Raw genomic sequence first — 26,803 nt, 5'->3', positions numbered from 1 at the left:
GTGCTGTCTTTCTAACTCTCTTTCTTCTGACTTTTTCCATGTTGAGCATGGAGGTCCAACTGAGAGGCTTGGCAGGAGATGTAAGGGAGATGAGACATAGCTGTGTAGCTACAGAATAGCAGAAAACATGTTTTGAAGTAGTCTCTAGAACCTCCTATAGCGCCGACTCCATTTAACCTATAAAACTGGAGACCCTCAAGTTCACTTGGTTAAGGCTGAGCACACGGAGCAGCCAGTGATGCTCCTGGTGTATACTCTGTGTCAACCAAAAGCTTCTAGCTGTGCAGACACAGACACTAAACTCATAAAAAGCATGTGTATGTTTGTGTGTGCATATGTTTCACATCTGTGTTCGTGTCTGTGATCTTATTAACCAAATCCAAAGACAGAGTGCATGTCTTTGAATTGATTTGAAATGATCTTTATGTGTGGCTAAGCTGAAGATATTTGCATTGACATGTTTTGTTTGTGTATGTCTGTATATATTAATATGCAGACCAAATCCAAAATGGCCTGCATAGAAAATCCCTCCTAAATAGTATTTACAAGTTTCGTGGGATGTGTATGTGCATTTATTCGCTTGCTTGTGTGTGTGTGAGTAAGTGTGTGATAGCGGGCAGAACTCAGTGTTCAGCCAAGGACAACAAGAAGTTCTCTTTGGACAGAGGAGCTAGTCATGAATCAGGTGTGATACCTGCACCCAGCATCAGCAGGACGCCAAAACAAACACACCCAAAGCAGAGCCGCACCGCAGCCCAGCTTCTCTCTGTGTGGAAGTAATTACTGAGGTGTTGAAGTTGTCACTTTTCCTTTGCCGGTGAAAACACCTTCATTTAGGCGCTCGAACAGGACACTACTATTTCATACTATAACTATTATACTACTGTTTTCACAACAGGCTGCAGCTCACTTTTATATTCAGCCAGTAACAATGGACACATCAGCTCCTCCTGGTCTTAAAATAATGTTTGAATATTTTTGATTGTTGTCTGCCAGCTAACTGCTGCTCAGCCTCACACTGAAAGGGTATGACAGTGTCTGGAAAGGTAATAAAAGATCTAAAACATATGGCAGCAAGTTTGACTTAATCATTTTCCACAGAGTGAGAATACTAGCACATTGGTGCTCTAAAGAGAATTGTGACATTAACTGCAGCTACATGCAGAAAATTGTTTTGTCTGCTTTCCAAAAAATATTAAATTTCTCCTAAGCTCTGTACATGACAAATAAAAGTGAGCATTCCAGTTGCATTTTTTTCCCAGTTTTCCACCTGTGGCGACCATGTGAACACAGCAATCCAATATTAATAAGTTCAAACACCTTCAAGAAAATTAAAATATTTGCACATAACTAAAAAATCTGTTAATGTCCAAGTCACAGCGTTTCAAAAAGAGAGTGTTTCTTTCCTTGATGAGAAATGTAGGGGTTTGTTTTGGACCAGCAGACTTGAAAACTGTTGGTTGGCTGGTTAACATGCGCAAGGCTGTGTTGTCACCACCATCACATAGTACTGATCCTGATCAGTTATTGTGATTGCTGTTTGACTCTCTTGTTTTCAGAGTGCAGGTAGCAGCATGGTATTGTGTTGCTGCAGCTGCTGTGAAAATCACTGGGGTGTTGTTGTCTGTGCTTCTCTGCTGCAGCTGACTTTCATCAGCTTTTGACCTAGACATACAGCTTCATCACAAGCATCTCTGTCGCCTCCACCTTGGTTGAATTCCCAGAATCCTTCACTGCTCAAACGAACACCAACCTGGTACTAGTGTATCCATCTGCATTCACTTGTATCCACTGTATATGCTGTTACATTCATTAGTACATACTGTACACTGCCTGGTGATGGAGCCAGTAACCTGATCCTTCTGTATTTTACTGCACATACTGGGGGTGTGTTCACATTGTCAGGACTAATTTGTAGCTGAGTTGACTCCAGTTTATATTTCCACTGTTGTGTGTGAGCAAATGTACTGATTAATGTTCCAAAGACTTGCTTGACAGTTATGGGTTCAAAGCTGATGTGAAACCCTGGGTTTACAGGGTAGGGCAGAGCTGCCTGGGTGTGACCTCCACAGAGAGGGGATGTATGGGTCTGGACAGGCCGCCTCACCATCCCCTTCGGGGGTGGCCGAGCAGACACAGACATTTTATAGGAGACGAGGTAAGTGTTGGGTTTCGGTGTCACACAAGGGAAACTCTTACAGCTACACTCTTCAACCCCTGCCCTCCTCACCCTGCCTCCCTCGGCACCATTATGTCCCAGTGTACTCCTCACTCTCTATCTGTCCCCCATGGCGCTCTTGCTGCCATCTCATGGCCCACTGCACTCCCAGACCGTTCGTACTCTGTTTCACTGCTGTAAATGTCACCTGAGTTACACTCTCTCTGCTTTCCACAGACTGCCCTTTATTCACCACCCTTTTAAACAGACCCCTGCTCGCATTTCATGTTTTCTCATTTTTACTATGTGCTAGAGAGCCCTTTTCCTCCCTGTCCACTCTGCCATAAGATAACATATATTTTTTTCTGTGACTGCCAGAAGTCCTTTTACCGCATCATATTTTTGTTTGTGAAGAATTTGACCTTTATACATTGCAGTAAATGCACTGGAGAGTGAAAGACAGTGTGTGTGTGTTTTTGTGCTAATCTAAATTAAAGCTAATTAGCTGATAGCTTAATTAAAAAACAGCATTGGTGGCGTTAGCACTCCCCATAATAGTGATGACTATTGTGCATCACCCGGAAATAAAAATACTCATTACTGAAAATGTCTAGTGACGTATTTATAGTCTTGATACATGCCACAGTTCTGCAGGTCAGATCCAAACTGATGTGACTGTATGACTCATGCTGAACAATGAACTTCCTGTAGTATCTTATAACACACTGTACAAAACTAGTGTTTAAACACTTCTAACACATGACTTTATTAGGTGTTTGAGTTCAGTACAAATCTGGGCACAAGTGTTTTAGATCATTAAACTCCTAAACTTTTAATTTCAGCTGATACTTTCACACTTATTCCATGATGCAAGGTCTATATTCTGCAGAGACCTTAAGAGGCCTGGCCTGACAGTGATGACAGCATGATTAATGCCCACCTCTGTTCCCACTCACACACTGACTTCACACAGCAAGTCCCAATGGCTTGCTTAAGAAAAGCTGCAGAAAGCTGCCTACAGGGCCCAACAAAGAGGAGCCAGTGTTCATCTGAAGATAAGATACTTACAGATAAGATACAGTTTGGTTTTGGCAGGAATACTGCACTTAGTATTTTACTGAGGTTAATAAAGTGTAGTTATTATTTCAGTGGTCTACAGAATGTACGCAGTTTGTTAAAATAATTTGTTTACCTGGTGTGACCTACCTTTATTTGTAGACGTTACAATACATAACCAGTGTGTAGAAACATGGAGAATTTTATGATGGGTAGTTTTTGAAAAATATCTCTTCAGCGAAATTTTATAGTTGGGGGTAACTATGAGAACTGCAATGTTATTTGACCAGAGACCTGAAAGTATATTGTGCACTTGCACACTGAAGACAAGAGATAGATGTTAGTAGGTATTTATCGAGTGTGAAAAGGGGCAAACAGTAGTGTAATTTATTGATTTTGGTCGACCCATCCTTTGACCAGCTCCATTTATTTACTTTTATTTACTATTTTATAGTTAGTTAACTGTCATATTCTCTTTGAGAGAATCGAGTTGCCTAAAATGTAACAATAACATAAATAAATAAATAATTCTGAATTTAATTCTTAAGAACAATCAGTGCAGTTTGGAAATGTCACTTGCAGTGACTTCAGTTAAGTCATTATTTATTCTGCAGAAGTGATACCAACATGAATAAAGCTTTATTTACCTTTATTAATAATACAGTACATTGTAACTGTACTGGAAATATCTCACCTATTATTCAGACTATTGTTGTACAAAATCATTGGCAGCCCATAAGGAAGTGAGCCCAGATACGGCAGGTACATCACCAAAATAATTTTTCCTCTGAAGCACTAAAACACTTTGTGGTTCATTCATCCCTCAACAGTCAAAGTGAGTTTGTGAAGAAACTCTGTGATGTGAAGTAGCTCCTTCTAAAACCACCTTTGTTAAGCCCACCACCCTCATTAATCTTCCATAGTCTGCTATAAAGGAGCCTGTGTGGAGGCTGAACAGCTTGTCTGGATCCAGTGCATGCCAGTGGCCAAGCGGTCAGTCAGAGCAAGAGGAAACTGAGGTTGGCATGACGATTCAATGCCAGTCACTGCCAATACAAGCTATCAGGCCGCATAGACAAGCCCCTTGACAAACAGCTCTATACTGCGAGAGAGTATCTCCACACTGCCAAGTCTTATGGCAAACTAAGGATCGCCTAATGGAAACCATGGATTAAGAGTGCACTGCTGTGTTTTCTTTTCTCCGTTTATAAATTTTATGTGATCATGATGTATGAAATCCCATAAAATTTAGACCAAGTGTCAGAAACGCACCTTTTAGAAGCATCCAAAGTTCACATATGTAAAAAGTTTCTTTCCTGCATTTATCAGGGAAAATATGTACTTTCCATGTGTTCTCCAAGTTTGTCATTAATTATATTACAATCCAGCAATTCCCTTTGAAGTTCCCACCAATAATTTACACCACCCTTCTTGTTACAGACTCTTAATCGTATAATTCAGCATAATCATTTCCAAAATCTCTAAAAATGTCCGGTACCTCAATCAGCCATGATGTACTGAGAATCTGTTCCGATGCAGCTGTACATGCACTTAGTAATGTGATGTATTGTAATATAAGAGTATTGTTGTGGCCCCTTTTTAATTTGTCATTCATTGTATGAGGACCCAGGAACAACAGCGGTACAGATTCTTTCAATCGTTTCAAACAAAGAGCTTGTTGAAGCAGGCTGAACAATATGGCTTCCCGTGCTGCTCCTTGAAGATACCCTGGCTGAGCTGCCGCAGACAGAAAGCACACACAAAGTGCTCGGGGTGAAACTTCCGATCAAGGGCAGAGATGCAGCGGCCGGTGATTGGCTCACTACAGCCACCACACAGAGTGCCCTGCCTGGAGTGATAATGCCGCGAGCAGAGGGGTCGACCATCCAGCTCCAAGAAGCAGCCTCCAGTGAAGGGCATCAGACAGTCCTGCAGACAAAAAGGAAAACAGATGTAACATCATGAAGTAAAGAGGTAAAGTGTTTATTTACATTTGAATGTAAATGTATATAAACTGGTCCATACTCACAACAGTACAATTACAGATTTTAACTCATATAACTCATATTTAGCATTACAAAAAGGAGTTAGCTTTTAATAATGTTTAAAGTTGTACATTTAAAATGTGTTGCCACTGTGTTGTAGCTGCATTTCTGCTAACAAACTATAAATAATGGCTGGAACCACAGCAATGACCCTGCATATATTTCTGAGTTTGATCACAGTCATTCCTCTTGGCAGACATTTTGACTTGTCATACTGTAGCAGTAAAAGCACAGGTGTAACTTTTAACATTAGCAGAGGCTCTGTTCCATTTATTATGAGCTAGTACGTCGCAACACTGAGCCAGTGTGTACGAATCCAGGGCTTTGGAACACCTTAATGGAACAATCCATTAATTACCATAATGCTCAATGAGTCAGACTGGAGACAGTCTGTTTTGTGGTGACAAACAAACTAAAACAGCAGATGATTCTTTCGGAACATTTTCATACAGATTGCAATCAAAATAATCTGATGAGTGAGCGGACATTTCTCTAATGATAATAATCAGCTCTCTCTTGATGAGAATAACTGCAAAAACCTCATTGAGAGCCGTACTTCCAGAGGAGCTTCAGCTCATTTGGTGTTTGTAGGAAGCTAATGACTCATGGTATGGAAATGTTTCTACTGCTGACAAGAACAAGCTGCAGTGAAAGTGGAGAGAGCAAAGGTCATAAATTGTATGAACTGCCTTAGTTATTTTTACCAGTCGGTTAATTAAAACATCTCGTCCACTGTTGAGAGTCCACTTTGTCCTGGTACTGGAGTGTTTGACCTCCTGCTACTGGAATCAGATGTAGCCTATTGGGGCGAGCTACAAATGACCCTCCTGATAATGACTGCTCCATATAAAACAATGTTTAGTTTCTGTAATGATGGTATGCTGCCGGCTGGAGTAATGTCTGGCTTAATCATAGTTTTACATAGTTTTTTTCTGAGTTTTCAGTGATGGGAATTAAGAACAGTGTGTTTTGTGTTTTATGTTCTACTTTATGAGCCTTATATTTTATGCAGTAACTGTAAATACAAATTCAAGATTTCCACCTATAATGTCAGATCATCTCTGCTGAGAGCATTTTATATTTGACAGCTGCTCAGAGGAAAGCAGTAGTACAGCTGCATACTAAAACGTTTTTTTTGACCAGATGCTGCATTCAGAGGGAGGTTTGAAGAGAATGTAAGAGATACCCACACTGAGGAATATGGTTTCCTTGATTTATCTGCATCATTGCAACCGCAACATATTCATCAGGCATACGGTTTTCATCAGCCTTGTGGTCAAAATGTTGCAAATAAAGCAAATGTGTGGGTATCTTTCACATTTATTCTCAGGCTTGTGTATGAGCCAGAGCCATGTGTGTGGTCTGGGGTAAGAGGCTCACTGCGCAGACGAAGCACTCTGGATGCCAGGTGCCATTGGCTGCAGTCAGGTAGTTCTCCTTCACTGACTCCCCACAGCCAGAGCACTTGGGAGCAAAGAGGTGGTAGAAGTCCTTAGAACAATACGGCTTCCCATCCTTCTCTAGGAAACCTATACAAGGAAGGAGATACAATGAGGTGTGCGCTAACGCTTTGGTGGACAGAAGTGAACGTGCCAGTCTCTGACCTTCAGTCCCAAACCGGCCTCCACAGTGTGTACAGAAGAAGTGCTCTGGATGCCAGGTCTGGTCCAGGGCTGTCAGGATGGACTGGTAAAAAAAAAAAAGCCAGAATTATTGCATCATGATTTTTACTTCCTTTGAGGATTAGCAGACTTTTGTCTCATCTTACATGTTCAAATTTCAGGAAGGACAAAAAAGTGGATCATGAACCGCATAAATTAATCATAGCAGACGTTGCATTAGTTTCTGATTAATGAGTTTGGTCTGAAGCATGCTGCAAACCCAGTCTGCAAAACCCAGAAATTGTTTTATGTTGTATTTGTAAAGACGACATGTGGGATATGTGAAGAAAAATGAACCACGTACTACTGTATGTCATCATCCAATCTTCAAAAGATTACTGTGTAAATAAATGGGAGTTATACACGACAGAGCAAATTATAGCAGGAATCAGAAGACAAAGGGATGGCTCACTGTGAGCAAGGGCAGAATGGGGGGTCCTTTAAAAACCCCTATGACCTGGATGACTCAGAATCACCATTTATTGCTTCATTTGGTCTTTTTAACTGGTGCATTATCTGGGTCCTTAGATTATCTGAGGACTGGGGGTGTGATGTTATTTCAAAAATAAGATTCAACATCTTGAAAATTAATGCATTAGGCTGATGAACTATATAAGCATTATATGTCTTCCCATCAAACAGTCATAGTAATACATGTGGGTCTTTGCTCTAGTAAACTATCTAGTCCCTTCTCACCTGCATGATGGGCCCCTTGCAATAAGCACACCGTGGAGAGAAGAGCTGATGGTAGTCTTTGTCACAGTACGGCCGCCCCTCTCTTTCAAAGAAGCCTGTGGTGCCCAACTCCGTCTTACACACCACACACACAAAATGTTCAGGGTGCCACACTTCACCCAGTGCTGTAATCATCTGGAAAAAAAACATGAAAGATGGGACAAGGGGTTCTGATCTGTTGCATGTTGTTTAATTTTCCACAATTTGACACCAGGATGCCAAGTCCTCCTCTGTGCTCTGTAACCTGTGAGGTTCACAGCGTACCTTCCCCACAATGGATTTGTTGCAGAAAGCACAGTGGCCCTTGGCTGTGGTGCGTACTCCGATCTTCTCCAGGTCGGAGCTCAGCCCCCCTAGCAGGTCATCTATAGAATCTGTTGTTTTTTTCTGTTTGGAGGCTTTTGCATCTGAACCCGCTGCACTGCTGCTGCTGCTGCTGCTGCTGCCCTCCCTGTCCTCCTGTTGTCCACCTTCTTTTTTCTGTTTCACAGATTGTTTCTGTGTCAGAGGGGGTGGGCTTGATGAAGGTTCTGGATTCTAAATGATGACAAAAATCCTTTAGCCACATAGATTTAATGAAAGTAGATCTACTGCTTTACAATGTTCCAACACTAAACACCTACCACATGAGGGTTAGGGTCGTATGTGATTAATGCAATGGTGCCCTCTGCTGTTAAACCTAGTTAATGTCATACTCACTGTTCTCCTCCGCGCTCAGCACTGAGGATCACTATTGATCATTTCAATCATTTGTAGTATTGCACTCACACATGCATTGTACTGACCCCTTCTCCGAGACTCATCAGATCTTGCAAGATGGAGTCCAGTTCTAGAGTGGGGGAGTCTGGAGGTGGGGAAGCCGCCACAGGAGGTGGCAGATCACTACGACCGGAAAGACACATTGTAAACATTAAAATCAATATTTTCTAAATTCACTGCAAAACCTGATCGCAGCATTCCTTTATATTAGGGAAATGAGTTAGCATATCTGAGTGAGAATATAATACAGAAGTCTTGATGATGTTGGTTATTACAATGTTCTCTACTCTATTATAATTTGTGTCTACAGTAACCTACTTTATAAAGAAATAACTGAAACCTAAAATCATGTGCAACCAATTTTAAGTAATTTCCTGTTTTCTCTTCATAGTTTACACAATCAGTGGGCATCTTAAGCCTGTGCCTTTACCTGTAGACATTTGTGCAAACCGGGTTTTTTCCATCTTTGGCCAGTCCAGCACAAAGTGCACCTGGTACCTGTGAACACAAACAAAATACACTGTTTGTTTGACTGTAAAAGAACACGTTTTTTTTCAAAGGGTTAAACATTAGTCACATTTGGGGGAGATTTCTTCCTCTCTCCTAGTGAGGAGTGTGTTTGGTAGAAAATGTAGGTCCTACATGAAATAACTCACTGTACAAAAAATAATATAAATAACCTGCATTGCAAGCAGTAACCTTCTATTTTCATTATATTAGAGAGAGAGAGAGTAGAACTCCCCTTTACACAATTCAGCAGCTCACAACATCTAGCCGTGCAAGCCACGGAACAAATATGAATATCAGATTTTGGGTTGAAATGTCCCTTTAAGTCCCAACATTTCAGCCTTGTCAGTGAAAAGAAGAGGATACAGTTATGATGCAGTGTGACCTTGTAATGTGGTGGTTTGGTCTCCGCCTCTTTATCAGCTGAATCACTGCCCCTGTTCTCCAGGACACTGTTTGAACCTGGTGAATTCAAGGCCAGCTCCTCTAACAGCAAATCTATGGCAGGATACACACAAAGGAATATTCATGCAGCCATACATGCATACAGAATTCACAAACACATTGGTCTGTCTTGAGATTCATACAGTTTGTGCAGAGTGGAGCATATCCTGTGTGGCGAGAGAGAGAGAGAGAGAGAGAGAGTGTGCATGACATACAGATGAAGCTGCTGACAGAGGTTGCTTCATGCAAGTCAACGTTCTCAGGAAGTGAAGTGAGGCATGACATGTTGCAGAAGTGAAACTTGTGAGACTTTTGCAAGACTCTAGTGACAAATATCACAGCAAATTCAGCTCTCTCGTCCACAGTGTGAACCCATATGCATATAAACAGGGAGAAAAAGTCATTTATGAAGATGTTAAAAAATAAGCTGATGGAGAAAAAAGGGGGGAAATTCAAAGTTGAAAATCTGATCCACAACTTTACATTTTAAATGATGAAATTAAAAGAAATTAAGTTTCTTGCAAAAGCACATATCAAAACATTTATCCTGTTCTCAAATTAAGCGTAAAGCCATGATAAATGTCACAGGAAGGTGCAAAGGAAATTACCCACAATGAATGCAGTGAATACTTTAGAGTCTGAGCCGCATTGTAGATAAGACAATGTGTTTTTAATTTTATAATTATAATTTCTTACCTTACTTATATCATTTGTAAATGTTATGTAGGATGATAAACAGTGTACAACACAACAGAAAGCTGACTTACCAAGCTCGTCCATGTTCGTTCCCTCTCAGAGTATGAAACCCGCTACTTCAGCGTGGGTGTGTGTTTTTTGCTGCCGTTTTGTTACTAAGGTAACCGGCCTTATTTCTCATCTGCTCTAAGCCATCACTTCCTCTGGGGTTGTGACTATATGTTGATAACACCACGTAGATAACATGAGAGTTTGTTGTTTCCTGGTAAAGAGGAAACCAGTGATCATTTTTAAACAGTGTGTACAGGTATGGAACCAACAGAGTGATTTTTCTGCCAGTCTCCAGAAAAAATGTTGTCCTTTAACATTTCTTTGCTCTCTAGGATTATGTTGATATGATGTGTATTTTGTGCTCAGAAACATTGAGGGTGTATGTAGGCTGTATCTGTGGTTTGCAGAAACATACAGAAGATACATTTTTTTTCCTGGAGACCTGGTTGATTATGATCTGTTGATTGATGTAGTTGATGTACTTGTATTTATAGAATTTGTAAGGCAACAGATTTATGTGGTAATTTCTAAACATGAAGAAAACAAGGATTTTTACTTTTACTTTTTTTAACTGCTCTCTCAGCTTCACATACAGGACAGTGATTAGAAAAATGAATTAAAAGACGTAAAAACCTTAAACATAAAATTTATGTTTTTAAGACATAAGTCTGATTGAGGCAAATTTCAACTTGGCTTAACTTGCCACATAAAATATGTATGAACACAGCATATATCCAATTGAGTTAACAATGTAAATTTCGCATAGCCAGAACAATAATTTCATATAATCTATTTACTCTAATATTGCATTTAATCCGAATGTTTTTCTGAGGTGATTTAAAAGGAAACTAATAACTGCTCCTTTAATCACATACATAGATAAATTGTTTGATAAGGTTGACTTTTCCACTCTGACCCCAACATGTAGGCTGCATTTAATGGATAACAGACTTCCGTCTCCTGAGACCAGCAGCACGAGTTTACTAGATTTTCAGTTTCTATTTTCATGCAGCCACCATATGGCGCTCACCTCTATGGGACATACCTGCGTTATCTCACACCACTCCAGCTGCAACCACTGGCTGACAGAGTAGGGGTGGTAATGGTTTTGTAATTATTTAAGGTTCAATTTAAGCTTATTAGTAAAGCATTTATTGTTAAGGGGAAATATGTATAAATTGTCTGAAAAGATATTTCCACAATCTTCAGTAAATCAGACCCTGCTACAGGTTTTAATACATTTTTAGAGCGGCACAGTCCCCTGCTCTGTGGTATTGTCTTTTACCGGAAGAGTCCGTGTTTACAGCGCAGTTTGGCTCCACGTTAGCATAGGTGGTTGGATGAGCAATTTATTTGATGCTTTTGTGACATTTCGATCATCACTGTGATTTTACTTGTTTAACTTTGTGGCACACGGTTATTAGCATGGTTGTTTGGAGGCGGAAAAGCATCCGACAAGCATAGCAATGACAAGCTGGCTAACGTAGAGCCGAGGTTAGCCAGCAAGCTAACTTCTCCCACAGCGGACCGTCCAGTGCAGTGAAACAGGTAGGCTAGCTTCACTCTGTAACTAGTGTGCATGTCTACATATTGTTATGTGTCACATTAGACTTGTGGGACTCATGTCGACGCTTTGACCTGCTGTTGTTTGAAGAAACGCGGCCATGGGGGCGGAGAGCAGCGCTGTGCGGAGCTGCACCCTGGAGGAGCCGCTCCTGACCCTGCCCTCCGGACTCACCATGCACTCAGCGGTGCTTCAGGACGGAAAGCCAGCGTCTGTGTTTGTTCACAAGCGGGGCAATGAAGACAAAGTCAACAAAGCTGCCAAGGTGTGCCTAGATACAGTGGCAGTGGTCGTGGGAGCCCTATCATCATAGCAACTATTGTCAATTAGTGTGTGAAAGTGTGACACCTGTCAGCAAACAACTGAACTTGCCACACAGTTGCTTACTTTCTTGTACTGTGTCTACTAGTTTCATTTGAATATTATTATTTTTAATATAATATAATAATGTTTGAATGCTGTGTTTATCTTCTTAGTAACTTGAAAACAAAGTGCATGACGGATTTGTCTGTCATTTTACTGCAGCACCTGAAAACACTGCGACATCCCTGTCTGCTGCGGTTCTTGTCCTGCTCAGTGCAGGATGGTGGCATCCACCTGGTAACAGAGCACGTGCAGCCTCTGGAGCTGTTACTGGAAAGTCTCTCCCCAGAGGAAATCTGTGCAGGCATCTACGACCTCCTGCAGGCGCTGGTCTTTCTGCATGAGAGGGTGAGCAAAAAGAAGCTGGGGTAATCCCTGTTGCTCTGAGGTAATGCTCCTGTTAATGCCTTTGACTTCCTCTTCCACCAGGGTAAATCAAGCCACAACAATGTCTGTATTTCATCTGTATTTGTCAGTGAAGATGGTCATTGGAAACTGGGAGGGATGGAGACTGTCTGCAAATTCTCCGAAGCAACACCTGAGGTAGGTGGTAGGAGAAAATGTTTTCAAGTCTTAATGTGTGCGTTATCGAATATATCTAACTTCCATATAATATATGTGTGTATATTCACACACATGTTTTAATTTCCTCAGTTTTTGACAAGCATTCAGAATGCAAGAGAGGTCAGCTGCATTCCTCCAGAAGAGCAGGTAAGCAGGCTAAATGTCATGATAGTCAAGTACAAGAACCTCTCATTTTATTCAGTGTCATAAAACCAATGTATTGTTGACAGGTTGAGGGCTTTAAAATTCTTCCGGATAAACATGCTCACTCTCGAGACTGTTACTCTTTTGGAATGATGGTGGAAAGCCTCATTCCTCTCCTGAATGGATATGGTGAGTGACCATGACCTTGTGATATCAATCTCTTTTCTTTAATGGTGTTAAAAGTCCTGTTTTCTTATTCAAACTCTAGAAAAGATGTATTGTCACTGCTGCAAAGCATGCTGGTGGCAGAACATGATGCAAAAAGTCATATTTCCAGGGCAGTGCTTACCAGCTAAATCTTGTTATTTCTATAACTGTCTTGGATCTTATACTGTAAAGAGCTTTTTTCTTCATCCACTGTAATACATCCTGCAATACACCCACTCTCCGTGGCACTTCTTCACATAATTGCTTAATCGGCCATTGCACAAACTTTTGACCAGGGCAAAGTGCAGTCATTGTCCAGCTTTCTAAGACTGTGTTCTCACATACAGCCCTGTGGGTAGTGTCATACATTGTCCTGCACATATCCGCCTCTCTCTTCTGTTGTTTCCAGTGTCGCAGGAACTGTCTGACAGCCTGACAAAAACCCTGCGGGCTGGCCTGCTGAACTCTGACCCCATGTCTCGGCCTCCACTCAGTTCCTTGCTGACTCATGACTTTTTCAGGTTTGTGTGGTCAGTTTTTTAATCAGCACATACTAAAAATAATTTACTCTAAAAGTTGCTGTTTTTTTGTGTGTGTGTGTGTAGGAATGACTTTCTGGAAGTGATGAATTTTCTGAAGAGCCTCACCCTGAAGACAGAAGAAGAAAAGAATGAGTTCTTTAAGTAAGAGTGTTACTGATATGTAGTCTGTACTCTTAGATACATTCGCCTTTCTACAAGATCAATATACAACTACACTGTATGTCCTAAATGTCTCCTTAATGTGTGCTTTTTAGGTTTCTTCTAGATCGGGTGCAGAGCCTCCCTGAAGAGCTGATAGCTGCACGCCTCGTCCCCAAACTCCTCAACTCTCTCGTTTTTGCAGAACCCATGGCTGTCAAAAGCTTCCTGCCTCATCTTCTAAAGCCAAAAAAGGGTAAGATGCCATTTTATCAAACTATCTCTTATGCTGCTATTAATAACTAATATTATTAATGTCTTGGAGACAAAGGACAAACCAACTGTTGTGTTAAAATAGTTGCTTATGCTCTTATTTTCCACCTGTGTGGACAGATTCCAGCGGCAGTGGCAGCAGTGAGGATTGCCTGCTGTCCGTCTCCCTTTACCGTAAACATGTGATCCCTCAGCTCCTCAAGCTCTACAAGGTCAATGAGGAGCACGTCCGGACCGTACTGCTGGCTCACATCCACATCTATGCCGGATTCTTCTCCCAAGACGAACTCAAGAATCAGATCCTACCTCAGGTGAAGTGAATGAATGAGTACCTTTATTTGTGCTCTTATACATCACAATACAAAATACCCTTTAAGAATTCACCTCAAAAAACAAAACATCTTGAAATCCAACTGGCAAAAGAGTCTAATAACTCTTTTGCCAACTTTTTGCCACTCCATCATAATATTCACATTTCTGTAACGGTAATGGGCGATCAATTGTATAAAAGCTTTGCTCAAGTGATTTTTATTCAAGTTCATCTACTGAATAATAACCACGTTCCCATGTTAAGTTCTGGCAGTAATGTTCATCCGGGTCAATGCTAGATATTATTTTTGCTTCTTGTTGAACTGGGTTAATAAATATGCTATTAGTCAGCACTTTGTAAATTATGTATTTCTTTTTCTTGGATGCCGGCTGCAGGTTTTGTTAGGAATGAGAGACACCAATGATGCTCTGGTTGCCATGACGCTGCAGAGTCTGGCAGTGTTGGTGCCCTTGCTAGGGGCCCAGGTGGTCGTTGGTGGGGAGAGAAGAAAAGTCTTTAAACGCACAACTCCCAACTTCACCAAGTCTACTGAGGTCACCCCTGAAAGTAAGCATGTCTGAGCATGTCTTTCTTTGTTGTTGTTCTAAATGCAAGATGTCTTTTGATCTGAGTTTAGCTGTGTGCGAGTCATGTTTATTTGTATTTGTGCCTGGTTAGTGTGCAGTACACGGTAAAAACCTTGCAGCAGTATTTTTGTATTTGTCTTCCTCATACTATCAACCTGTTGGGGCAGCCAAATAATGTTTTAATGATAGCATAAAGCCAGTCTCACAGGTTTTGTGAGAGTACCAGTTAAAAGTAGAAAATCCTGATTTTCTCATAGTCCATTTACTACTGTACAATCAAGCTGTGTCTGAGTGCAAAGGTGTGCTATTAAAGTGATATGCATGCACACTAATCTCTTTTTGATCTGTTCTTTAGCTTCACCTATCCATATAGTTGGAGGTTCCTACCCTCATGTGGCCCAGCCTTCCAAAGTACTGAATTTGTTTCCCAGACCATCAGGGACTGAAGACTTGGTCCTTGATCACATGGGCAGCTTAGCAGGTACTCAGGAGACCCCAAGGGCTGTCACGCCAATATCAGGTTAGACACTCGTATTAAGTAATTCCATAAGCGTAATGATTTTATTGCACCTGCAGCTCAGCCCTGTTTTGTACTCCAGTTGTCAGCAGGCAGATGTCTCTACCTTTGAATGGCTTCCGTCAGGGCGGTGAGATGGAGCCGCTTTCATACAGCCCAGAGCAATCAGACAGGCTGGAAGGCGCCGTGGAGGACTGGCCTGACTGGAGTGACCCTGACGAGAGCGAAAATAGAGGTGGACAGCCAGTCCAGATTCACATTCAGGCCTCAGACTCCGTAGATCCAGTCAGCAGCAGACTTGCTCATCAGAACACAGAGGAGGAGCCGTGGGATGAATTTGAGGACACTGAACCTACCTCAGACCTCTCCCCTACAGCTCCTTCATCAGACCCAGTCGTATTTGCACCACCCAGAGGGGGCACTATTGCTGCATCTGTAAAACCTGTTCCCGAAGGACAGAAACTTGGTTCTTCTAGTTCTTCTAAACCCCTTAAATTGACCTCAATAATGCGACAATCGACACAGACCAAGACACCATCCCTATGGGACAGTAGCTGGGCTCAGGAGGAGAGGGACTCTCAGAAACCCCACATCACATCAAACCCCAAACCCACAGTGCCACAGAAGAATGGTGGAACAAGAGGAGGGCTTGGGGAGGAGTTTACCATCAAGGTGAAGAAAAAGGTGACGCAAGACCCAGAGCTGGATTTGTTTGCAGACATGGTACCAGACATCAAGTTGTCCTCTCCAGCTCTGCTGTCAGTAGAAGACAGTAGTGTGTGTGACGTAGAACTTTCTCCACATTCTACAGAAAACACTACATCTCTGCAGGTTGACTTCTCTGTCGATACTGAAAAACTCACTGCCAAGTTTGCAGCAGTTAACCTGACTGAGGTGAGTGTTTGATGGTGTCCGAATTTCCTTTAGATTTTAGTGGATCTTTTTTTAAGAAGCAGCTAGATTTTTGAGATGTATAGGTATAAAGTGAGAATTTCTATTTCTCTACTAGTCAACAATGATTGATATCGTTCATCTGCTTCTCTTCCAGGCTGAACCAGATGGCTGGGGAGATGGAGATGACTTAAACTGGGGAGATGAAAATGCCTGGTGATGATATTTGACATTTTGTCTAGATGAAAAAAAAGACTTAACCACTGAAAAACTTAAATCCACACACCACATCTGGAGTGCCACTTCACAACAGAGCAGTAAACTGGAGATAGCTTCTCATTTAAAAAGCTGTAGTGAAACTTTTTATATAGAGAGTTGGTTCTGTTGGCTCTGACATTTACTATCAGTGTGTACATTATGAGAACTGGAAGGGTTGGCTGCTCATCAGATGGTGCTGGACAGTAGAAGCCATTTGTTATCGTTTGCTATTTGATACTAGTTACCTCTAGATGATTGAGGATCCTAATCAGAGGTGAATGATATCATTTTTTCATCTGCTACTCTTTCATTTTCTTTAAACGTGCCAACACTCCTACTGGCATTAATATCTAGTTGGACTTTTTGGCAGCATATAGCATGTCCAAATTGAGTCAGGTTATGATTGAAGAAGGCTTGCACTTTAAATGAATGTGAAATAAAAATGACATAATTTATTAGTAGCATTTTGGTTACTGGTAAAATAAACATTTTACTGTTTTAAATGTCACAGTTGTGTTTTATAGCTTGCATGGTTAGAAAGGACTGAATGAAAAAAATGTATTCAAAGACGTTTAATAAACAATAACATTGAGATTTTTAAAACAAACTCTTCCCAACAGCAGCAAACGATGTGTAGACTTCCAGACTGACCCAATAGTTACTGTACAAGGACTAATCTGAGGCTGCTAGGTTGTGTGTCGAACTGTGCTGATCTGGGTTATAAGGGCCTGCAGCTCCTGTAGTCTGGAGTCCAGCCACTGTGGAGGTGGTGCAGAGGTGTTGGCTTTACCCTCAGTCAGAGCCAGAAGGGCTTTTAAAGCACTCTCAGCTGTCTGGATGTAACGACTGTATTCCTCCTGCGCACTGGTCTCCTGCCGAGCTCTCTTTGGACATGGCTGAGAAGGAGAAATAATTAAACATTTTGTGATCAAACGTTTTACAACATGACTTTTAAAATTGCCTGTTCTCTAGTTTTTTTTTAGTTCTTGCAATACAAAGATTACAAAATTCGTATTGACATATTTATAAATAGTTACTTTTAACCAGTAAGTCAGATTAAGTTGGAGCCACATACTGAAACTGCAATCACACTGTTAGGTTTTTGGATGAGTTGCAAAGGATATAAATAGCATGTCAGTCTGGCCAACTACCACTAACTTGGACAGCACAAATGTGAGGGAAGCTGTGCATGAGCATCCATATTAAAGGAGATTAAATGTTACTTTATGGTGCTACCAACCTCATCTGTAGCAGCTTCAGGTTGGTTAGAAACATTTTCTTTGCTGCATTCCAGCTTCTCGTTGTGTTGCTTCATCACTTGTGTCTCCTGTTTGAGCCTCTGTAATCGTGACACCACATCTTCCTGTGCATTCACAGTCTACCAGCAAACGATACCATTATGCACTGCCATCTGTTTCATATCATGTGGATCCTCATCATCATATGTTGATATATTCCTCACCTTGCTTAGATAATTAACCACCTTAGTCTTGGTTTCCTCAACACAGAGACTCTGGGAAATCACCTCTTCGTGGTTTGTATTCTTAAACATTGAAATGGCCCATTAAGGTTAGATTCACTGCATCTGTAACATCATCATCAGCTAACGTCTTGCCATACCTCTGCAAAATGAGAAAAGGCCTCTAGGGTGTGCTGATGAAGCAGCCAGGATTTATCTGCCAAGAAGACTCCGAACATGCTGCTCAGTTTGGGAAGAATTTGAATCTGTGGAACCAAAACGTTGAACTTAATTTAATGAGGAAACAAGAATCAGAATTTAGATTTACTTAAGTCCGAGATGAAAAATGGCAAAAAGTGATGACATTCATGTTTTTTTGGCAGGTGTAATTTTTTTGTCTTACAGAATTAAGAAAAATGGCCAAAATAATTGCATTCATATGGAGGTAAACAACCTTAAAACATGATCTTCATTTTTAATATTCCGACTTTACCTGGCTGTCAGGAGGAACAAAGATCTTCCCCAGGGAGGAGAGGAACTCCATAGCAGCCAGCAGCAGCTGATCTGCACACTTCTGTGAGACCACACTATCCAGACACAGCAGAGCCTAGAGTAACACACAATATTCAACTAAAGTGCTCACCATCCCCCCAATGTCGTAATGTTGAGCAAGAAAACAGAATACCTGACAAATGACCTGAGGCTCAAGTTGTTTCACTAAAATGGCTGATATTGATGACAGCAGCTGCACAGTTTGCTGGAGCACAGTGTGGGTCTGTAACTGGAGTTTGACAGGTTACAGGGATAACAGTTTTGTAATCTTTCCATTGCTCTGTGTGTCTGTGTTTGTCTTACCTGCTCTGAATTCATTCGAAACCAGAGCTGAGAGACAACCCTCACTGTGGACAACACACACTGTTCTTCGGGAGATGGCTGGCCTCGAATCACCGCCAGGAGGGATAACAGCACCACATTCTGGAAACAGAGGGAACTTTGTAACTGTTTAATGTATTGTCCTTTTATCATGTTTTCTCATTCTGCTGTTGCTGGATTTAATCATCCTGGGCCAAAGATATAGAGCACCTGGACAACTTGACTGCAAAATCTCCTGGGAATTTATTTATAACAGACATCACAGCTGAACCAAACAATAATTTAAGCACAACGCTGACAGACATACCACCAAGTCAATCAAAATACAATTCACAATGCTGTTTCATGTTGTGTGGCCCTGCTGCATCCCTGTTTCTGAGTTTGTCCTCACCACTTTGTCCACTTGTCCCAGTTTGTATCCTCCATTCTGCCAGTCAGTCACAACTTTTTGAATGAAAGCAATAACATCTGCCTCCACACGGTGACGCGCATCCTGTGAAAGAGCTCGGAGGAGGACATGCTGCCACACTGGAAGGTTTTCTGCCTCAGAGGGTGGAAACTGTGCAACCAGCTCCATCTGAAAAACAAATGTAGAGAGAATGTTCTTACAGTAGATGCCATCTGCATCCAGATATCAATGTTGTGATTATTCCCCAACCTAACTATGGTGTAACTAGCACCAATTAAAAGGGCCATTACAAGTCAGCTAGTTCAACCTTGACTATTTGTCTAAAATGGGAGATACACCTCTGTTTGACCCATTCTTCCATTACTGTCTGTAATTTCTAGCCTGTTGTTCTAACCTGGTGGTTTGGTGTCATAAGGAAAACCATGCGTCGCAGCAGCAACCCCAGGTGGAACAACTGGTAACACTGAGCAGTGCAGACCTTTACCTAAAGAGTGAAAGAAAAGGAGAAGCAATCAGTCTCGAGGACACACAGGAAAGAAGGAAAGTAAATAACTGAATAAGAAGAACAAGTGTGTAAATGGGGATTCAAAGGTTTGAAGTTTGACTGTGCAAATGTGCTGCTGCTTTAAAATCAATATAAACCAAAAACACAATACTTATTCTCTCTTGTACACCCACCAGCTGAGCAATAAGGAGGACATGGTGTAGACAAAGTTCTGCTGTCCCATACCTGTAAATATAGACAATAAAATCAGCTTCCAACCAGCCTTTGGTGAAACCAAACCCTTTATTATGTTGCAAAATTAACCCTTAGACATCAATTTATTGTATTGTACTGTACTTTATTTTACTGTATTGTATTGTGTCATTAAGACTAGAGACTAGACTAGACTAGACTGAGAAATTCAATGACACAAAGTCAAAATTTTGGCTAATCTTTGACACAAAACTCCACTTGCTCAACTTTTGGGCTGAAGTAGAAGTGAATATTTTTGTACTTAATGACACAAAAGGGTAGTATACTTGTTTCAGTGTTCTATTAATGTATTAGAAAAATTCATATTTGAATTTGTTAAGAGGGAGTGTGTTATATGTACCAACAAAGACCAAATGTGGCCATGTAAAGAAGAAAAAAATGCCCAAATGGACAAAAAAGTCCCTGATGACACAGGGGTTAAGTGGTGAAATGTTGCAGTTGCTGATACAATTAGAAAATATGTAAATACAATGATCCACAGGATGAATAATAAAAACATTGCTCATTATTCTCACCGTGCTGTGAAGCACCACACATCTATTGCAAGAAGAGCTGTTTGAGTATCAGCCTGTAAGACTGCATCCACCAAACAACATTCCTGATAAGGAGAGATAAACAGTCAGATAGGAGGAAGAAAACACAACTGGGAAGGCAGCAAAAAAAGTATCAAATGATTTAACTAACACAGAGAAACGAAAGTAAAAGGATAACTTTCTTTGAATGAGGGGAAATCCTGCACCGGAGGATAGGCCAGAATGCGATTAGATACTACATCCGCCTAATTCTGCAGTCCAGGACCACATAATGGCCATATTTTGACCAAGAAAAACAACACTTGTTATTACAGGAGAAAGAATAAAGTCAAGAGCATTTACAGGTGGAACTGAGGTCAGGTTTAGGTTCAGCTGTTTTAGATCTGTTGTCATTAAGTCCTTTTTCAAAGACCTAAAAATAACACAATGGCAGGCCAGAATCCATAAAACCGTTAAAATACAACCTCAAATAAAGCTAACCATGACAAATAATGAAACAAATAGTTTCTTATATACATGGATTTACATGAAACAAAGTCTGAACATTATTCGGAAGAGGTATTCTGATGAATTGCTTATACTACAGAGTATGTGTTTATGTATATTTTCCTTACCAGCACAGGAAAGTACAAAGAAGGAAGCATTGCCACACTGGCACAGAGTCGCACACAGATGTGTTGGTGCAGAGTGACGTGGGCCTGCGCCTGACCCTTCAACATCACCCCTGGTAACAGCACCGGAACCCTGCGCTCAGTGTAACATCGTCGGAAACTACTAAAGATGGCCTGATAGAGGGGAAGCCTGGAAACAAAGGTATATGTAAAAAGGAGCCTTGAACTACGTTGCTGTAGGTTATGATGCAATGCTTCTTATCAGCTCCAGAGTTTGCAAAGAATTTTGTTGTGCGGCAGGTAAGTAAAACACTAGTCCTGTTCAGCATTAAAGGCACCATCCTGTGTGTGGAGTGGGTACAACAAATCAAATACATTTTTATTACCTGGGTGTCTCTTCTGAGAACTGACTGCCAGTGAACCAAAGCTGCAGCACCTCCTCTGGCTGGCAGCCCAGCTGTCCCATGAGGCTCACCAGCAAGAGACACTGAGGAAGCTCATGTTCAGGACTCAGCCCTGACAGAACATTGTGCATTTTGTGCATCAGTCAGAATGTAGAAACACATTTCCAAAATACATTGCAATTTCCTAAATATACAAATGATAAGAGATTAGTCTTTTTGGAAAACGTAAACTAGTCTGTGAGATACATTGCTGTCATCACATCACATCTGTTTGCTATGTGTGGTAGCAGGCCAGACAGTACATGATTGTGTATCAGCTCCAAATATCTAGTATTAGTCAGACTCTGGCCCACAGCTAATCAGTATAAAATGATTACGGCTTTGTTTTATTAGAAAGGAAAACAGGAAAGCATCTATCACTACACTGCACTATCAGAAAAAAACAGACAAACTTTAAACTCACGCAGGTCCTGCTGGAGGACAACGTCAGCAAAAGCTCTCAGAGGCAGCAGCTGGAGCAAAAAGGCTTCCATGGGAACCAAAGCTGCTGCATTCAGCTCCTCAGACAGAGCCTTAGGAAGTACTGGAGCACACAAGCTGGGAGAAAACTTACTGAAAGAAAACAGACAGCAAATTCAGACCCACAATATCGAATGAAAACTTGATTCTAGATGGGCTGTATAAAAAGACATGCACACATACCAAATGATCTGAAGGTAGAGCTGGTGAAAGCGGCTACAATACTTTGTCAGAAAAAATTTGAATTCCTGTTAAAGGGAAAAAGAATGAAGAAACATATGCTTAGCTGCTTCTGAGATGGACCCTAAACATAAGAGTCGGTGATGGCTTAATTTTTTTTACCTTTATGTAATGAACCAAAGTGTTGGCAAAAAATCTGCACATCTTTGCACTTTTCTGGAATAGCTTGTATTCCGGGCTTTGTCTGGTCTCCTTAAAAAAGCACAAAAGAGCACACAGACAAAAAAGGTGTCCACCTTTGACCTTGCACCATTAAACTCAATCTTCACAGATGCAAAGGGTCACAACAAAGGAAACAACAAACATTTGTTTTCTATGTAGGACATAGTAAATCAGCAATTGTGATGACCCAACAGTAAATCTATTCACATATTCAGCTGTCACATTAACAGATAATTTATTAATTTATATATATAATTATTATTTATTAATCTTTCACTTCTTGGTTAGAAAAAAAAGAACTTTCCCTTTGGGATAAACAGGAATTCGTACTCTCATGAAGAAAAAAAAATTTCCTCACTAGAAAGAGTAATACATCTAATTTATAATTTTCAATCTATAAACTTTAAAACTTGGGTAAAAGACACTCCACAAAGCCAGAGCTCTCCTACTTGTAGACCGGCTTGTTCAATCTGTTCAGCCAGCTCCACAGAGTTATGGAAGGACACTAGCAGGTTGTCACACAGGCTGGTGCTGATGTCACTGTGATGTAGGTGCTCTTCCACCAACGACTGGTACTTTAAACTCTGTCTGAAATAAATATAAATAATAATAAAAAAATATGTAGGTAACCAAAATAACAAGCTCATATACGTCTTACAATATGAAAACAAAATTATCAACATTAACAGTTCTCACTTGATGAGGAACTTCCATGTGTTGGCATGCAGGGCAATGTCCAGGTTGGAGATAACTGAACAGATATCCAAAAGACTATGTATCACTGAGAAAAAAGAAAAATGTATTCAGTTAACTGAAGACTGCATCAAAATAACCAGTAGCAGTGTACAAAACAACATACCTGTAACAACATCACACACGTCCTCCTCTGAGGTACTGCTGTCGAAGGTGATGTGATCCAGCATCTCTAACAGACCCTTGTGGAGGGAATAAGCCTCCTTGAAAAGTCCCTGCAGCAAATCGGCCACAAGGGACAGGCGGCCACAGTAAACCACCTCACTATCCTGTTGGCAAAACAAATGAACAAATAAATATGTTTGAACAAATTTGTATAGATATTCAGTATTTAGATTAGTTAAAAATAAGCTGGATTGTTTTTTTTTTTGTACTCACAATGCATAATACAGGATTTTTGCCAATATCCAATATGCTGATATTGTCACACTCATGTTGGCATATTGCCATTGCATTCTTTCCACCTAAGTGCAGGCAGCATCCTGTCTCCTCCGTAGTGCAATTTACAAATTAAGATGGGAATGTAAACCAGTGGTGTTGAAGAAATGGGATTTGATTTCCCCTCACATGTCGCCGAGTAAACTTTGCAAACAGCAAGTCTGCTATCAGTATCTGACGTAGCGCCCACATCATGCACTTACTTGCCCAAGTATTACACACACTGACATGGCAACATAATTTTGCTTCCTTTCATTTTAACATCTCTATTAGTCGATAACAACTAAGTGCAGACCCCACTAACCATCCCTACTTGCTCTAAGTGTTTGAAGTTCCTTCTACACCCAAGATACATATCACATATGTAAGTAATGGTTTTGTTTTGAGAGTTCTGTAGAAAATGTAAAAAAAAAAAGTTTAAAAAGCCAAAGGTATCCATTGGATATACTTCATTTTTCAGATGACTGTCTGTCATAACAGCCACCTGAACAGACCAACCTTGCAGTGCTGAAAGGTTTCCTTTAGGACTTTCAGGACACATGTCGGTAATGTACGAATAGCATCCACATCAGGAGCTTCCCCAAATGAGGCAACATGGCGCACACAAGTGGACAGTGCATCAATTATCTGCATCATGGCCTGAAACAGACAACAGGAACTTATCAAAAATGTCAGTTAAGGGTGAATGGAGTGTACAGTGTAAAAGTTAATACTCAATGAGCTATTTTAAAAGTAAATCTTTTAATAATACCTGCAGAATGGTCCTTAGTAAAACACACAGTTCAGTGTTTTGACTTGAAAGTCCACCTGCTTGGTCCATGAGTTCTTTTATCATGGTCTCAAACATTGTTGCTGCCTGCAAATATTTTTCACAGATGAACACATTCACAAAGACCGATCAATACACTTTTAGGAAATGTAATGGGCATGAAACAGTACTGTACATCCAAATTATTATCAGCCAATAAGCAGCTAAATACATGTTCATGTTGCTCATGGTATTAACCTTTGGTAAGATCTTAGAGAAGCACTCCTCTTCCAGCTCTGAGAAACCAATGTGAGGCAGGAACATGTCTGTAATTATCTTCAGTATACCTGTCAAAATTGTAGATAGAAGGTTGTAAGCAGTTTTTAAATAGGAAAGGGGGTGCAATTACAACCTGTGCAATAATAAACTTACGAATATGATCATCCCAGCTGTCAGACTGATGATGCAAAGAGTACAAATAGTTAAGAAAAACTAAAGCATCATGGGAAAAAATTATTTCCACTGGACAAGCCTGCCAATATGGTATCATATTGAACAAGTCTAAAGATTTTGTTGTTCGTTCCATCTAAGAATCCTGCCTTAACTATAAATCTAATTTGTCCAGGTTTTGTTGTGTGTGTCTTAAATCCTTAAAAAACATAACGAGGCTTTTACTCATCCTTTCTTACAGAAAAGTGTGCAGCTAGAACCGCAACAAACAAGCTGATAAGTGAACATTTATAAAGTCTCAGTTAGGAGGATATAGTGAGTTTTGGAAGGACAGTCTTGAGCTCCTGGCGGCAGGTTTCCTGACTCCACTGCACCACCTCGTCCAGGAGAGAGGTGTTAGTCTGGGACATGATGGGAGCCGCTAGCGGAGGAGGTCAGCACACTATGAAAACAACAGGCATTCTTTAGACACTCGCTTCCACTGAACGACTCACACAAAATCACTCCGCGGATACACTCCGCAGCGCACTGTGTACTCTAGGAGTGAACACAAACAAACGTTAGCTAGCTTAAATGTCTGCTTAGGAAACATATAACCGTGACCGTATTAGCAGGTTAGTTTAGTGTATACTGCGTATCTTCCTACCATAAATGAAAGACGGACTCTTCTTCTCACAGGCATTAAAACCCACCAATGTCTCTATGAGTTAAATTCGCCAAACGTTGTCATTTTATTTAGCCGCCGACAGAAATCTCTGAAATGTATAAAATGTTCCGACAACAGGGGACAAATGCCGCGCGCTGCTGTTTGACTCGGATATGACGTTTTTACCGACGCGACTCGTCTGCCCTCCTTTGATTGGCTGAGATGTGGAAACGCTGAAGGATTCAACCAATGAGAAGACAGAAGAACTACAAAGCGTTGAAAACAACAACTGCTCGTATGAAACTAGTGAAGCTTTAACTTTGAATAATTTGTAATTGGCCTATACATAATGCATTTTTTTTTGTCTAAATGTAGGGAAAGGAGGTTTTTTATGTGCTCTATATAAGCACTCAATCCAATCACTTTAAATACTTGTTCGGAATAAAAGGGCACACCTTTATGTGTCTGGTCTGAGCTTGTTACCCTTCACTTCTGATGTGATCTAATTTAAGCTGCATGTGTTTAACAGCAGTTTGAGTTAAATACTATGGTAATGTGATGGTTTGAATGAACAGAAGTGCAGACAACACTTGAACAAACTGTAATTGCAACTTATGATGTATTTAGAATTATATCGTATTTATAAATATTATATATGACTATTTAAGGGTGATTCGGCTTTTAGGAACCTGTGGCCAACATAAAAAGTCCTACATCGAATGGTTTTGATTCTTTAAAAAGCAGTTTCAACCCTCTCAAAATTAGTAAAACACCTTATCTGTAAGAAATTCCACTTCGCCATTCCCAGGCTGCTTGTTGATAATCTCCATACCCCATGTTAAGCCTATGCCAGAGTGATAAAGATCACTATTTCTGGATGATGTCAGACCTTAATGGCCCCAGTATTTTTAGGGTCAATTAAAGATGTATTCAGGGTTATTACGACATGGTTGAATGGGACAGTATAACTACAGTGGAGTTGTGTTCTTGCTTGATGAGTGACAATAAAAACAGTTTTTGCTGAATCCCAGCTGTGAGACCATGTCATCAAAATTCTTATTGGCGTGATATAATGTAGGTTGGCAGGGCAGAAATCTTACAAGAAGCTGACTTATTTACAGGTAACCCTTAACAAATCCAGTGTTATAGAAATACAGCATATCACATGCTAAATGTGTTTAATTTATGGTGGAAAAGCTTGTATAAGCTGGAAATGCAAAGTCTGTCCCAATCACTCTCATTTTGCCATACATATTTCAGGTTTCTGTACTATAATGATTAGGCTACTTATAATTAAAGAAAGTATTTAATTTAAACAATAACTAATAATT

General features: G+C 40.6%; 3 protein-coding genes across 4 annotated transcripts; 1 reads left to right on the top strand and 2 right to left on the bottom strand.

Annotated features, from left to right (window-relative positions):
* Nucleotides 1–3,831: 3,831 nt before the first annotated feature.
* On the bottom strand, nucleotides 3,832–10,283 carry lpxn (leupaxin). The gene is made up of 9 exons (XM_028404506.1): nucleotides 10,133–10,283; nucleotides 9,307–9,419; nucleotides 8,845–8,912; nucleotides 8,441–8,537; nucleotides 7,920–8,192; nucleotides 7,617–7,790; nucleotides 6,864–6,945; nucleotides 6,640–6,788; nucleotides 3,832–5,143 (listed from the first exon to the last, which is right to left on the bottom strand). The coding sequence occupies exons 1-9, from the start codon at nucleotides 10,143–10,145 to the stop codon at nucleotides 4,877–4,879; spliced, it is 1,236 nt and encodes a 411-aa protein (XP_028260307.1). The 5' UTR covers nucleotides 10,146–10,283; the 3' UTR covers nucleotides 3,832–4,876.
* Nucleotides 10,284–11,383: 1,100 nt separating this feature from the next.
* scyl3 (SCY1-like, kinase-like 3) lies at nucleotides 11,384–16,968 on the top strand. Its single transcript, XM_028404161.1, has 14 exons — nucleotides 11,384–11,660; nucleotides 11,767–11,941; nucleotides 12,202–12,387; nucleotides 12,469–12,582; nucleotides 12,694–12,750; nucleotides 12,834–12,936; nucleotides 13,364–13,475; nucleotides 13,560–13,637; nucleotides 13,751–13,890; nucleotides 14,028–14,218; nucleotides 14,613–14,784; nucleotides 15,160–15,324; nucleotides 15,404–16,215; nucleotides 16,370–16,968. Exons 2-14 carry the CDS (start codon nucleotides 11,777–11,779, stop codon nucleotides 16,430–16,432), a joined length of 2,358 nt encoding a protein of 785 aa, XP_028259962.1. The 5' UTR covers nucleotides 11,384–11,660; nucleotides 11,767–11,776; the 3' UTR covers nucleotides 16,433–16,968.
* Nucleotides 16,969–17,027: 59 nt separating this feature from the next.
* On the bottom strand, nucleotides 17,028–25,629 carry firrm (fignl1 interacting regulator of recombination and mitosis). 2 transcript variants are annotated; one of them, XM_028404159.1, is made up of 25 exons: nucleotides 25,473–25,629; nucleotides 25,141–25,268; nucleotides 24,809–24,848; nucleotides 24,635–24,723; nucleotides 24,380–24,484; nucleotides 24,127–24,267; nucleotides 23,297–23,459; nucleotides 23,134–23,218; nucleotides 22,887–23,025; nucleotides 22,378–22,467; nucleotides 22,219–22,283; nucleotides 21,980–22,128; nucleotides 21,499–21,628; nucleotides 21,116–21,302; nucleotides 20,484–20,566; nucleotides 19,890–19,941; nucleotides 19,606–19,695; nucleotides 19,194–19,379; nucleotides 18,785–18,904; nucleotides 18,615–18,710; nucleotides 18,423–18,536; nucleotides 18,091–18,195; nucleotides 17,933–18,013; nucleotides 17,711–17,848; nucleotides 17,028–17,366 (listed from the first exon to the last, which is right to left on the bottom strand). In XM_028404159.1, the coding sequence occupies exons 2-25, from the start codon at nucleotides 25,234–25,236 to the stop codon at nucleotides 17,157–17,159; spliced, it is 2,754 nt and encodes a 917-aa protein (XP_028259960.1). In that variant the 5' UTR covers nucleotides 25,237–25,268; nucleotides 25,473–25,629; the 3' UTR covers nucleotides 17,028–17,156. The 2 variants fall into 2 exon arrangements, with proteins under 2 accessions (XP_028259960.1, XP_028259961.1); XM_028404160.1 differs by having other exon boundaries at nucleotides 18,615–18,704.
* Between the last annotated feature and the right edge of the window lie 1,174 nt (nucleotides 25,630–26,803).

This window comes from Parambassis ranga, chromosome 4 (genome assembly GCF_900634625.1).
Source record: "Parambassis ranga chromosome 4, fParRan2.1, whole genome shotgun sequence".
NCBI lineage: Eukaryota > Metazoa > Chordata > Actinopteri > Ambassidae > Parambassis > Parambassis ranga.
Note: the sequence above shows the minus strand (reverse complement) of the source record. Positions and strands in the feature narration are given on the sequence as shown.